Below are 14,537 nucleotides of genomic sequence, written 5' to 3' on the forward strand. Positions count from 1 at the left end.
AAGACTACAAACCCGAATGACTGTCAGTAGTAGAATGGATGTATAGAACGATACAGAATAAGAAAAATAGAAAATCAACATAGCTTTCTGCAGCAACATAGATGTCTGAGGACAGGAAGAAAATAGAAGAGAATATGTGCTGGATGACGTCCTGTGAATAAGTATCACACACATGCAAAACAAAATATGTGAAAAATTCAGATGGTGGATATGTTTGAGGTGCATGACGGAGAAGGTCCAAACGGTTTCTGAGGCACTCCCAACATTCTTTTTTTTTTTTTTTAATTTTTTTTTTCAATGTTTATTTATTTTTGGGACGGAGAGAGACAGAGCATGAACGGGGGAGGGGCAGAGAGAGAGGGCGACACAGAATCGGAAACAGGCTCCAGGCTCCGAGCCATCAGCCCAGAGCCTGACGCGGGGCTCGAACTCACGGACCGCGAGATCGTGACCTGGCTGAAGTCGGACGCTTAACCGACTGCGCCACCCAGGCGCCCCGAACAACATTCTGATATTTAACCTGGGGAGAGGTACTAAATCACTGTGCATACACTTATCTTTTGTATACTCTTTAATGTTTATTATACTACATAATTAAACAAAATGTTTCAGTGCACATGAGAGGATACATCCTTGGCTGGGAAGTCTGTGAGCACTGCACTGAAGAAGTGATTTCTTAACAGATTTGATGAAGTTATGATTGTTGTTAGGCGACATTTGTATGAGCTACCCCATTATCTCAGCTTCTGTTAGTCTCCCCAACCTGAGTACCCACAGTGGTTCTCTTGCCATTCCTTAACAAGCTAAGTATGCTTCTGCCTCAGGCTTGGTACAATTGCTTCCTCGGCCTGAAGTGTTCTTCCCCCAGATACACGTATGGATAACTCCTTCTTCTCTTTAAATTTTTGCTCAAATATTTTCTCCTTGAATGGACCTAACTTGATCATCCTATTTAGAATTGTATTCCACCCACCTAGCCCTGCTTTCCCCCCCCCATAGTCATTATTATGTTATACAACATGACCTATAACTACAATGTATTTATTTCTTATATTTATATGTAATGTCCAATATTTAACATCGAATGTCTGAATTAGATCTGAGACTATCAAAAAACAGAAATTGTGTCTTTTTTTTTTGTTTTATTGATGTATCACCACCCTGAAATACTATGTGGTACAAGATAAAGATTATATGTATGTATATGTAAAATATGTATGTATATGTAAAATATGTATTTATATGTAAAATATGTATTTTAATTAATTCTATGGAATTAGAATTAGAACCTAGAATTCTAGGTTATATACCATGTGTTTTTCATTTATTCACTCATTGAAATCACACAAGAGTTCCTTGAGGCAAGTACTCTTAGTGATTAGGAAATTGAGGTTCAGAATTTAATTAGCATGTCCAATGTCACAGGCCTAATAAATGACAAAACCAACATTTGAATCCATTCAACTGGCTCCTGATCTAGGAGAAAAAGGTGAAATATTGTAGGCAGAGGAAAAGTATACATTATATAGCACAGAGACAACACTTAAATGTTTATGGAATGAACTAGGATAATGTGGGGGTGAAAAGAGCAAGTCACAGAAGACAACATATAGTAATATACCACTTAGAAAAAAGATTTTAAAAAGTAACACCAAACATCTTTTTTGGAGGGGGAAAAACTATTAGAATACATCAAGGAAATGAAGAACAGAAGTCTTCTCTGGTTGGAGGCACAGGAACTAATTCAAAAGAGGTTTCAAGAAGGCAACATACATGGAAAATGTCAATTTCTGAGTTGGATGTTCACAGGTATTCATTTTATTACGATGCTTCATAATTTAATAGACATTACATACACGGTTTATGTTTCAAATTCATGTGATAAATATAAATATACCTAAAAAGTCAAAACAAATAGAAAACAAATGACAGATTAAAGAAAGGTCAAAGATGAAGGATAATACCTTAGTCCATAGTTTTTATAAACACATACAAACACAAACCAATTCTATACATATGGCTGTGAATATCTGTTTGTGTGATTTGGGTACTACAGAGCTTTTTTAAGTGTTTATTAGCAACGTGTAGGTAGGGGGAGCAACAGGTAGAGAGGGCTTTCACTTTTTAGTCTTGCCAGTCAATGTCCCTCCACTACCTACATGGAAGCCACGTGATCTTTGTCATACGTGGATGATCTCCTGCCACTTCCTGTTCTAAATCATCTCATTGGCTTTCTAAAGTATTCAAAATAAAATCTAAATTTTCGTACTCTTACAAACGATTACTGAACCATGTCTAGCCTTCTCCTTTGACTCATCTCCTATTCACTTTCACCCAATTTAGTCAATGACATTCTTTCCATTCCTGAGTTTGCCTGTCTCCTCTACCTTAAGGGCTTTGCATTAGATGTTCTCTCACCTGGAATTCTCTTCCCCTGAATTTCCTTCCTGTCATTCAGAATCTTGGTGTCAATATCATCCTCCAAAATAGTCTTTTTCCAGCACTTAATCCAAGTAGCCACCTGGAATTTCTGTATCAAATCACCATACTTGGCTCTCTACCAGCTTTTATAATCTGGTATTTTCTGTTGGTTTATTTTTTAATAAGTTTTCTATCTTCCACAATTAGAATGAAAGCTCTAGATCACAGGGGAAGGTATTTGTCTTTTAACCACTGTAACTTGAGAGCTTAGAAGATTGTCCTGCCATTAAATACAGGACATTCAATATTTTTTAGTAAAAAAATTATATATATATATATATATATATATATATATATATATATACACATACATACATAGATATAGGGATTGCTATTTTACAAGTTTTCTGACATGGATAAGGCATCCGTAGTCCCAAGATTTTACCTAAATACCAATGAGTAGTTTAGACTATGGAAGGTCACAGTTTATATGAAATACATTTATCATTTTTACCTGAAAAGATGATTTAAATAACTATTACCTTATGTAGGGTTGGATGGTCAGTTAATCAGAATTAGTATTATAGTCAGCATAAGGAAACAATGTAAGGTTTTTTCTTTTGGAGGACTAGAATTGTGATATCAGAAATATAATAGTGAAGAAAAAATATGATACAGCTTTGAAATATATATCTGATATTCTATTCTGTAATAATGACACTAATAAGGGATAGCTGCTCCGATTTGTTGAGTACTCACAATTTAAGTGTTTTGAATACATTACCTCAATCTTCCTAACAACGTAACAAATAAGTATTATTACCACCGCTTTATAGATGAAAAAACTGAGGGTCAGTGACATTAGTAACTTGTTTTTGGTCATGGACGATACATGCCAAGGCGAGACTTCTAACCATGGGCTACCACACAGCAAATTTATGGTTATTCTGTTAACCTGCATTGCTCTTTCACCTTAAAAGTATTGCTAAACATTACACAACTCTGTTGTAACATAATACGTGAAACTTTCAAGTTGGATTGTTTCATTAGTGACATTTGTCAAATGTCACAAGATGGTGGCTGATGAACTGAGTTATATGAAAAGCATGTAGGAACTAATCAAGCTAGATGGCACACAGGATCTAAGCAATGTCAATTTCAAAGTTGTGGAGAAGATTATTACAAAAAGGGAGGTAAGGATTATTGGTGTGAAAGTAAAGGTGTGGAGAAGAGCCTCATGCTAGAAGCATCATCCACGTGTACCCCTAAAATTATGTGAGACCTCAGATTATTAAATATTTATTTATTTATTTTGATAGAGAGAGGGAGTGAGTGGGGGAGGGGCAGAGAGAGAGAGAGAGAGAGAGAGAGAGAGAGGGAGAGCTAGAGAGAGAGACAATCCCGAGCAAGCTCCACACTGACAGCATGGATAGAGCCCAATGCAGTGCTTGATTTCACAAACCATGAGATCATGACCTGAGCCAAAATAAAGAGTTGGACGCTTAACTGACTGAGCCACCCAAGTGCCCGGAGACTTCAGATTTCTAATTGGCTGATGTATTTAGTAGTCCTACACTCAGAAATCTCAGCCCACCTAAATTGATACATCTGTTTCCCCCAAATATGCAACTTTGTAACCTCAGTAAGGTATAGAAATAAAAAAAAATTCAAACTGTTAATGATTGTGTATTATATGTAGGGAGAGGCTTCACGATCATTATGATAATTTGTGGTTATTAATTTAAGTGTTAATAGTTGAGTAGGTTTGACAGTTACACGTTACTTTTAAATGTTTAGTTACAAATGTTAGATTGATATTAAATATATGGTTTTACTCATAAAAGAGAACTCCATCAGTTTGAAGAAAGTATTTCTTTATGAAAATATTGTGCATTATCTTTCATTTATAAGTAAGATATTTAATTTTCTAAGCACAAAAATGGAATTGTTGGTAAATTTAATCTGTTAAGTTTACAAGACAATCAAGCATTAAACGAAGAACACCTAAAGTGATCTTTCTTATTTCATATAAAATTACCAAATTTACAAAAAAATTAAGATCCACAGGTTGAGCTGAAAGGGTTAAGAAAAACTAAGTTCCTGATTTACAACTTTATCAATTTAAATTTAAGCCTTCTCTAGAAAAAAAAATAAATAAATTGACAACCCTGAAAACATGATTGCTTTTCCCACTGGATCAGGAAATCTCCAAAATATTAGTCTGCTAGTCTGAGCTCAAACTCACCCATGGCCCACATAATCTTGGCATTTATTTTATTTTTTTTTTATTTTTTATCATTTTATTTAGTTAGGCTACATGCCCAGTGTGGGACTTGAACTCACAATCCTGTGATCAAGAGTTTCATGCTTTACTGACTGAGCCAGCAAAGCACCCCAATCCTGTCTTATTTGATTGGCTCATTTTAGCATCCTGGAGTTGCTGAAATTTCTATATAATAATCTTTGGACTCAAATTGTGGCATGGGAAAAATGTCAGTCAGGTTACTCAAAAGTTTACAGCTTCCCAGGTGACAGTCAATGCAGCTGCTACCTGGAGTGCTGGACGGCCAAGAGCAACAGGTAGAGCAGTTAAGCCAATGCTGCTGTTAATGTATCCTTCACAGCTTTGAACTGTATTCAACTTATCACCACATGATAAATACAATATGAATTAGGGCTGTTTTTACTAAACATACCACTTAATAAGTACATATTTTCAGTATGTGATAGAGAATTACTCTCCTGGTTAAAAGAGGTAATTCACTTAAGAATCATATATATAAAATGTCCCTTTCTTAGAATTTTGGGGAAAGTGCCAAATTCCTTTCCTCACCATCTATATTCATTCAACTAGGAATAATCTAAAATCATTAATTATCATGCAAACTGAGACCCTAAGTTTCATAATTTTATTGCAATGCGGCTTCTTAAATTTTTGTCATAATTGTTCTTGTGTGAGACACTAAAACAAGAGCAACAGCAACAACAACAAACTGGATGTGTTAAACACTTGGGATAGAAGATAGTTCTGATCGAGGACAGCAACGTGTAACAGAATATAGGTAAGAGATATCTCATTTTAATTAACAAATGCTAGTTACCTGTGAGCCCGTGGAGTAGCGTCCAGGAGTTCGAGAACCAGATGTTTTCCCTGAGCCAATGGAACTCTCTGTACTTTTGCCACTACAACAATGCGTCCGCAGGCATTTCCCATACTCTTTTCGTACCTAGCCAATTAAACATTAACTTCTGTTAGCAAGTAATTCATTTCAGCTGGGAACTGTGGTATAAAATGTATGTTTTATTTTTAGATAATTAATATAATTATTTCCTTGCCCTTTCAGATACAAGAAAGTCTGTTCAGCATATATTTTCCAATATAAAATGATACTCAAGTCATCAAGCTTGAAATTTTGCATAACTGGAGCCTTTTAAAACATGTACTCATGCACACGCACATGCCCAATCATGCCATAATGATACTACCTCTTAGTTCGAAGAATAAAAATGTAAGACTTTTTACGACCCTATTTTTAGCTTCATAAATTTGATTTGAAGTAGCCTATTGGTGCAATTGTTCTTTAAAGAGAAACTGAATGAAAAAGCTACAGAGAGAAGAGGGGAGGGACAGAGGGAGAGAGGAAAGGAATGCCTAAACACAGGAGAAAGGAATTTCCTTGTTTCTTTCATTTCTCTTAAAAGAGGTCAAATTTATAAACTTTAGAATATAAAATTCAAAATAATTTAAATTTATGCCCTCATAATAGTTCTCCTGAATAATTACAGTTTGCTCTTCTTTATTAAATTCTTAATCCTGCTTGTAGTATAAAATCATAGGAAAAACAGGAGATAAACATTTTTTAGTGGATGTTTTCCAGCAGGAAGACCTATCAACAGTTTCTGGGAAAACTTTTATCATGTTTAAAATTTTTATTACTGCCTATTTAATTAAACAAGACATACAAAAATAAAACAGTAACTGCCCTAAATCATCCTTCCACTATCTACAACAAAAATACTCCCTTACTCTGTGTTCATCAACTAAAAACACATTCTGGGACATTTTATTGGTTCTACATTCCAAATTTGCATTCATTATGAAATAATGCTGTATATATAGTTATTCTTAGCTCTTTATCTATTGAATTCACATGAGTTCATCCATTCCATAATTTATGACAATGTCATATTCCAATGTAATTTTATTTAAAGCGACGTTATACACTTTTCTAAGGGATGTTATTTAGAAGCAAAAGCAAAAAAAAAAAAAAGGAATGTGGATCAGACATTAATATTAGCATTCAAAACTGAAACATTACATCTTAATATTGGAAAGCTCCTTCTATGAAAGATATAGCAGAATCAGAGATAGAATAGATTCAGAATTGTTTGAAGAATTCACATGTATTAAATGTTTATTCTGTGACCAGAACAACAATATGGAGACAGGTGAATCAAAGCATGGAGGAGAAGTGCCTGCTGACAGTAGGTCGGAGCCCCAAGGAAGACTTCTCAGAGAAGAGGACTTTTGAGAGAACCTTCAAAAGACAAGTTGGAATCTGTCAGGTTGGACGAGGTTGAAAGAAAGGACAGACAAGAGAGACAAAGGCATTCCAGGTGTTGTGAACAGTGTGAGCAACTTTGAGGACTTTCTCTGACCCGGGATGCCAACATTACATTCTTTAATATACTTGAAATTATATTGATATGTTTTTCAATCTCTTCTATGCTACATTTATGATTAATTAGAAATGATTCGTTTTATTCAGTGTTTAAAAGCCAATTCATATTTTATTACTTTTTAAAAGAAATGTCTGTACCCACTTGTGTGTGTATCCAAGATATATGTGAACTGGGGAGTATGGAATGAAGAAGCTTCTAATTTTTTTAAAATTTTATTTTAGAGAGAGACAGAGAGAGAGAGAGAGTGCATCAGTGGGGCAGAGGGGCAGAGAGAGGGAGGTATGAAGAGAGAGAGAGAGAGAGAGAGAGAGAGAGAGAGAGAGAGAGAGAGAGAGAGAGAGAGAGAGAGAGAGAGAGAGAGAGAATCTTAAGCAGGCTCCACACTCAGTGCAGAATCACACATGGGGCTTGATCCCATGTCCATGGGATCATGATCTGAGCTGAAATCAAGAGTTGGAGCACCCAGGTGCCCCAATAAGCTTCTGATTTTTAATTGCTATTTACTAGAAATTGTGCTAGGTCCCGCCCTCAAAATGACTCTGGGGAATAATTATTACCTACATTGAACAGATAAGAGCACTGAAAAAGGTAAGAAATGAAAATAAACTGAAAGACTGAAAAGATTAAGCAATATATGTTATGTGAAAAAATCCACTTCTCATAGGTGCTTTACGATCAGAAAGTTCCTTCTAAGAGGCCACATTTCTAATATTAGTATATTAACATTATTATTAAAGTAATCTATTAAATTATCCCTTTCTCTGTATCTAGAAAAAATAAGGGCAGATGCTTTAGTTAGAATTTGAGAAACTTAAAATAATCTCCACCCAAAGGTAAGCAATATCAATTATAGTTTAATATTAGTCCTGAGTTAATAAAGTATCTCCAAGAACCTAAATTTTGATCATAACCTACATCCCACTTTGTTTTTCCTAAAGTACTCAACAAGCATATTTTTCTTTTTAGAAAAGAAAGTGTTTTTTAATGAAGTGATTTAAATCTAAACAAATATTTTAGGAGATAGAGGTAGAGAAAGAAAGAGAGAAAGGAACCACTCCCTTTCCTGGTACAAAGGCAGCAACAGTATATAAGCCGTAGGAATTCATCATGAACTATTTATATTTTTCAACAAAGGTTATATGTTCTGAACTGATTATATAAATAACCAGCAAATCAAGATATCTAGTGATGTCAAGTTCCATATTCAGGTATAATACTTACTGAATCTTTACTGACTTGACTTTATTTTTCTGCTATTAGATTTGAAACACTAAGCATGTGTTTTAAAAAGAGAAAAAATAAAATAACATGGGCTGTTTCTATGACATATTTTCCTTTAGATTAAAATAAAAATTATTTGATTGTTCGATATCCATATTCTAATCCACTAATTCACATGATATTCCTCTTATCCCAATCAATATATCTTATTTTACTAATATTGTTCTAGGATAAAGAAGATGGGAAAGAAACTATATCTTACCAATATACTCTCAGATCAGAAATAATGTAATATGATATACGCTCTGAGATTTATCACATAATTGAGTGTATAACAAAAGAAAAAGTAACAACTTTAATGTCTCCAGTATTACTGGTATCAGTAATATCATGCAATCCACACTTAGAATAGGACTGATAAATCAAAGTTTGATTTTTGTTAATGAGTTGAATCAATCAACAAATAACCCTATAAGCCAAAATATTTCAACAATGGAATATTTCATATTTCTCTATCAAAGCATATGACAACTACATCAGTATGGGTATATTATTGAATTCAATCAAATGGCTTAAGAGAAACTTCTTAAGAGAATTAAGATTGTTAAAATGTCCATACTACCCAAAGACCTCTATAGGTTCAACGCAATCTCTCCAAATTCCAATGTTTTTTTTCACAGATACAGATAAAAACAATTCTAAAATGTGTACAGAACCACACACACACACACACACACACACACACACACACACACAGAAAGTAATTCTGAGAAAGAACATAGCTGGAGGCATCACATTTCTTGCCTCAAGCTATATTACAAAGCTACAGTAATCAATACAGTATGGTGTTGGTATAAGCCAAGAGACCAGAATTAGCCCTAAAATAAATGCTTGCATTTACTGTCAACTAATATTTTACAATGAAGCCAAGAATATTTGGTGGGGAAAAAGACAAACTCTCCAATATATAGTTTAGGGAAAACTAAACATGCAGAAGAATGAAACTGGGCCCTATCTTACACCACTCACAAAATTTAACTCAAAGTAAATTAAGGACTTAAACATATGACCTGTAACCATAAAATTCCTAAAAGAAAATAGAGAAGTTCCTGGAAATTGGTGCTGGCAATGATTTCTTGGACATGACATCAAAAGAACAAGCAACGGAGCAAAAATAAGTGGGACTACATCAAACTAAAAAGCTTCTGCATAGCAGAAAAAAAAAAAAAAGATCAACAAAATGAAAGGGCACTCTACAGAAAAGAGGAAAATATTTGCAAATCCTATTTCTCTAAGGGGTTCAAATCCAAAATATATCAAGAACCTGTAACACACAATGGCAAAACACCAAACAATCTAATTAAAAATGAACAGAAGAGGAGCACTTGGGTGGCTCAGTCAGTTAAACCTTGACTCTTGATTTCAGCTCAGGTGATCCTTTCACGGTGAGATTGAGCCCTACGTTGGTCTCCACACTGACAGTGCAGAGCCTGCGTGGGATTCTCCCTCTCTCTCTGAATCCCCCCTGCTCACCCTCTCTCTCTCTCTCTCTCTCTCTCTCTCTCTCTCTCTCTCTCTCTTTCTCTCTCTCTCTCTCTCTCTCTCTCTCTCTCTCTCTCTATATATATATATATATATATATATATATAAACATTTAAAAAAATGAAGAGAGTAAATGAATAGACATTTTTCTTAAGAAGACATACAAATGACCCACATGAAAAGATGCTCAACAGCACTGCTCAAGGAAATGCAAATCAAAACCACAATGAGATATTCTTCACACCTGTTAGAATGGCTATCATCAAGAAGACAAGAGAAAAAGAAAAGAAGACAAGAGATAGTAAGTATTGGTGAGGATGTGGACAGAAGAGATTCCCTGTGCACTGTTGGTGGGATTGTAAATTGGTACAGCCATTATGGGAAAGAGTATGGAGTTTCCTTATAAAATTAAAAACAGAACCAGCAATCAATGCAGAAAAAGCATTTGACAAAATTCAGCATCCTTTCTTAATAGAAACCCTCGAGAAAGTTGGGATAGAAGGAACATACTTAAACATCATAAAAGCCATTTATGAAAAGCCCACAGCTAACATCATCCTCAATGGGGAAAAACTGAGAGCTTTTCCCCTGAGATCAGGAACACGACAGGGATGTCCATTCTCACCACTGTCGTTTAACATAGTATTGGAAGTTCTAGCATCAGCAATCAGACAACAAAAGGAAATCAAAGGCATCAAAATTGGCAAAGATGAAGTCAAGCTTTCGCTTTTTGCAGATGACATGGTATTATACATGGAAAATCCGATAGACTCCACCAAAAGTCTGCTAGAACTGATACATGAATTCAGCAAAGTTGCAGGATACAAAATCAATGTACAGAAATCAGTTGCATTCTTATACACTAATAATGAAGCAACAGAAAGACAAATAAAGAAACTGATCCCATTCACAATTGCACCCAGAAGCATAAAATACCTAGGAATAAATCTAACCAAAGATGTAAAAGATCTGTATGCTGAAAACTATAGAAAGCTTATGAAGGAAATTGAAGAAGATATAAAGAAATGGAAAAACATTCCGTGCTCATGGGTTGGAAGAATAAATATTGTCAAAATGTCAATACTACCCAAAGCTATCTTACACATTCAATGCAATCCCAATCAAAATTGCACCAGCATTCTTCTTGAAGCTAGAACAAGCAATCCTAAAATTCATATGGAACCACAAAAGGCCCCGAATAACCCAAGTAATTCTGAAGAAGTAGACCAAATCAGGAGGCATCACAATCCCAGACTTTAGCCTCTACTACAAAGCTGTCATCATCAAGACAGCATGGTATTGGCACAAAAACAGGCACATAGACCAATGGAATAGAATAGAAACCCCAGAATTAGACCCACAAAAGTATGGCCAACTCATCTTTGACAAAGCAGGAAAGAACATCCAATGGAAAAAAGACAGTCTCTTTAACAAATGGTGCTGGGAGAACTGGACAGCAACATGCAGAAGTTGAAACTAGACCACTTTCTCACACTATTCACAAAAATAAACTAAAAATGGATAAAGGACCTAAATGTGAGACAGGAAACCATCAAAACCCTAGAGGAGAAAACAGGAAAAGACCTCTCTGACCTCAGCCGTAGCAATTTCTTACTTGACACATCCCCAAAGGCAAGGGAATTAAAAGCAAAAATGAACTATTGGGACCTCATGAAGATAAAAAGCTTATACAGAGCAAAGGAAACAATCAACAAAACTAAAAGGCAACCAACGGAATGGGAAAAGATATTTGCAAATGACATATCAAACAAAGGGTTAGTATCCAAAATCTATAAGGAGCTCACCAAACTCCACACCCAAAAAACAAATAATCCAGTGAAGAAATGGGCAGAAAACATGAATAGACACTTCTCTAAAGAAGACATCCAGATGGCCGACAGGCAGATGAAAAGATGCTCAACGTCGCTCCTTATCAGGGAAATACAAATGAAAACCACACTCAGATATCACCTCACGCCAGTCAGAGTGGCCAAAATGAACAAATCAGGAGACTATAGATGCTGGCGAGGATGTGGAGAAACGGGAACCCTCTTGCACTGTTGGTGGGAATGCAAATTGGTGCAGCCACTCTGGAAAACAGTGTGGAGCTTCCTCAGAAAATTAAAAACAGACCTACCCTATGACCCAGCAGTAGCACTGCTAGGAATTGACCCAAGGGATACAGGAGTGCTGATGCATAGGGGCACTTGTACCCCAATGTTTATAGCAGCACTTTCAACAATAGCCAAATTATGGAAAGAGCCTAAATGCCCATCAACTGATGAATGGATACAGAAATTGTGGTTTATATACACAATGGAGTACTAGGTGGCAATGAGAAAGAATGAAATATGGCCCTTTGTAGCAACGTGGATGGAACTGGAGAGTGTGATGCTAAGTGAAATAAGCCATACAGAGAAAGACAGATACCATATGTGTTCAGTCTTAGGTGGATCCTGAGAAACTTAACAGAAACCCATGGGGGAGGGGAAAGGAAAAAAAAAAAGAGGTTAGAGTGGGAGAGAGCCAAAGCATAAGAGACTCTTAAAAACTGAGAGCAAACTGAGGGCTGATGGGGGGTGGGAGGGAGGGGAGGGTGGGTGGTGGGTATTGAGGAGGGCACCTGTTGGGATGAGCACTGGGTGTTGTATGGAAACTAATTTGACAATAAATTTCACATATTTAAAAAATTAAAAAAATAAAAACAGAACCAGCATATGATCCAGCAATCTCACTTCTGGGTATATATCCACAGGAAATAAAATCAGGATCTCAAAGAGATATCTACACTCCCATGTTGATTGTGGCATTATTCACAATAGCCAAGACACGTAAACAACCTAAGTGTTCATCAACGGGTGAATAGATAAAGATGATGTGGTACATACAAACAACGGAATATTGTTCAGCAACCAAAGAAGAAAATCCTGCCATTTGTGACAACATGGATAGATCTTGAGGGCATCGTGTTAAGTGAAATAAGTCAATGGGGAAAGACAAATATTGCATGATATCACTTATATGTGGAATCTAAAAAAGCTGCACTCATAGAAACAGAGTAGAATCGTGGTTACCAAAGGTTGCGGCTGGAGGAAATGGGAAGGTGTTGGTTAGAGTACAAACTTCCAGCTCTAAGATGAATAAGTTCTGTGGATCTAATGTACAGGATGATAATTATAGTTAACATGTATTATATACTTGAAATATCTTAAATGTTCTCACCACAAAATAGAAATGGTAATCCTGTGAGTTGATGGAAGTATTAGATAACACTATAGTGCCAGTCATTTCGCAATATATGTGTATCAAATTAACACACTGTATGCCTTAAACTTGCACAATATTTATATCTCATTAATATGTCAATTTAAATAAAGGAATAGAAGAAAAATCTCCTAAGATATTTCTGCAATTTCGAACAAAATTACCTGTTTTTTGTTTTGTTTTTTGTTTTTGTAGGGAGAAAGGTAAACAATTCCTTTTCTATATTCTGTGATGTTGGGTCATGTTCTTGATACCCAATAAAAATGCCATCAAAATTTAAAATTCAAAACATAAAAATGAATGAAAGAATAATATGCTTATTACTTGTTATTATAAAGCATAAAAGAAAGCTTCTAAGTCAGGGATTGGTAAATTTTTTCATGAAGGGCCAGATAGTCAATATTCAGGCTTCGTCTACAAAGAGGCAACTAAAGATGCTGCTTATGTACTTATTTTAAATTTTAAATGTAACCATTTAAAAACATAAAAACCATTCTTGGCTAACTGGCTGTAAAAATTAAAAGGCAGCTGGACAGATTAGTTCCATGAGCTGTTTGCTAAACTCTGTTCTAATGAATCACAAAATTGAGTTTGATCACATATATTTTTTAAAATTTCACTTATGTTAAATATACTAGAAATTCTAGACTTGTTTTTGGATTCTGAGGTTTAATATCTCTTCCTGGATACCGAATGCAATTCTTACCTATACCAGTATGTATATTTGTAAGATGAGAGAAATAAAAATAATTATTGGGAAAACCCTAATAGATACTGGCCAATAAAAAATACTCAACATCAAAATAATTAATATATACAGTACAAAAAGTATTCTCTGCTTTAAAGAAAATTTCTATATAACATTCAAACTTTTAATTTTACTAGCCCAAATTCCTAGCTAATACATAAAAATAAAAATAATAGGTAAATCTGTTTCACTATATTTGAAAATGTTATAACTGCTTATGATGGGTCAAGGCTCAATATTCCCTTATTTACACAGACAAATGCTACCTTTTCCTTAATCTCCTGATTTTGCTCCCATCTTTTTACATATATTTTTTGTGACAATCAATTATGACCTTCTTCTATCAAAATGTAGAAATTTTTCCCAAGTGCTTAGTCTCTCTGACTTCTCTGAAATGTTTTATAATACTGGCTGTTGTCTACTTCTAGACATTTTCTCCTATCTTTAATTTAGTGTATCATCTTTATACTCATTCTTCTCATTGGACACTTCCTTTTTTCCATCTCTATTCCTATGCATCATTTACATGTCCTTCTCTTTATACTCAAAGAGTAGGTAGACTGCTAGCTGTTTACAATACCTAATTCCTCATCTTCCTGAGGTAAAAAAGCTAGACTATATTTTCCAGTCTTCCTTGTAGTTTAGGTGGTACCATTGA

At 35.0% G+C, this 14,537-nt stretch overlaps 1 protein-coding gene across 10 annotated transcripts in view; it reads right to left on the reverse strand.

The window, feature by feature from the left end:
• ADGRL3 (adhesion G protein-coupled receptor L3) overlaps window positions 1-14,537 on the reverse strand; it is an 820,040-nt gene that overhangs the window by 29,641 nt on the left and 775,862 nt on the right. For all 10 annotated transcript variants that reach the window (XM_030313795.1, XM_030313793.1, XM_030313791.1 and 7 more), the window contains one exon: window positions 5,523-5,648. In XM_030313795.1, the coding sequence (XP_030169655.1) occupies window positions 5,523-5,648 (126 nt within the window). The remainder of the gene's footprint in view (window positions 1-5,522; window positions 5,649-14,537) is intronic.

Source organism: Lynx canadensis, chromosome B1, assembly GCF_007474595.2.
Source record: "Lynx canadensis isolate LIC74 chromosome B1, mLynCan4.pri.v2, whole genome shotgun sequence".
In the NCBI taxonomy this organism is placed as follows: Eukaryota; Metazoa; Chordata; class Mammalia; order Carnivora; family Felidae; genus Lynx; species Lynx canadensis.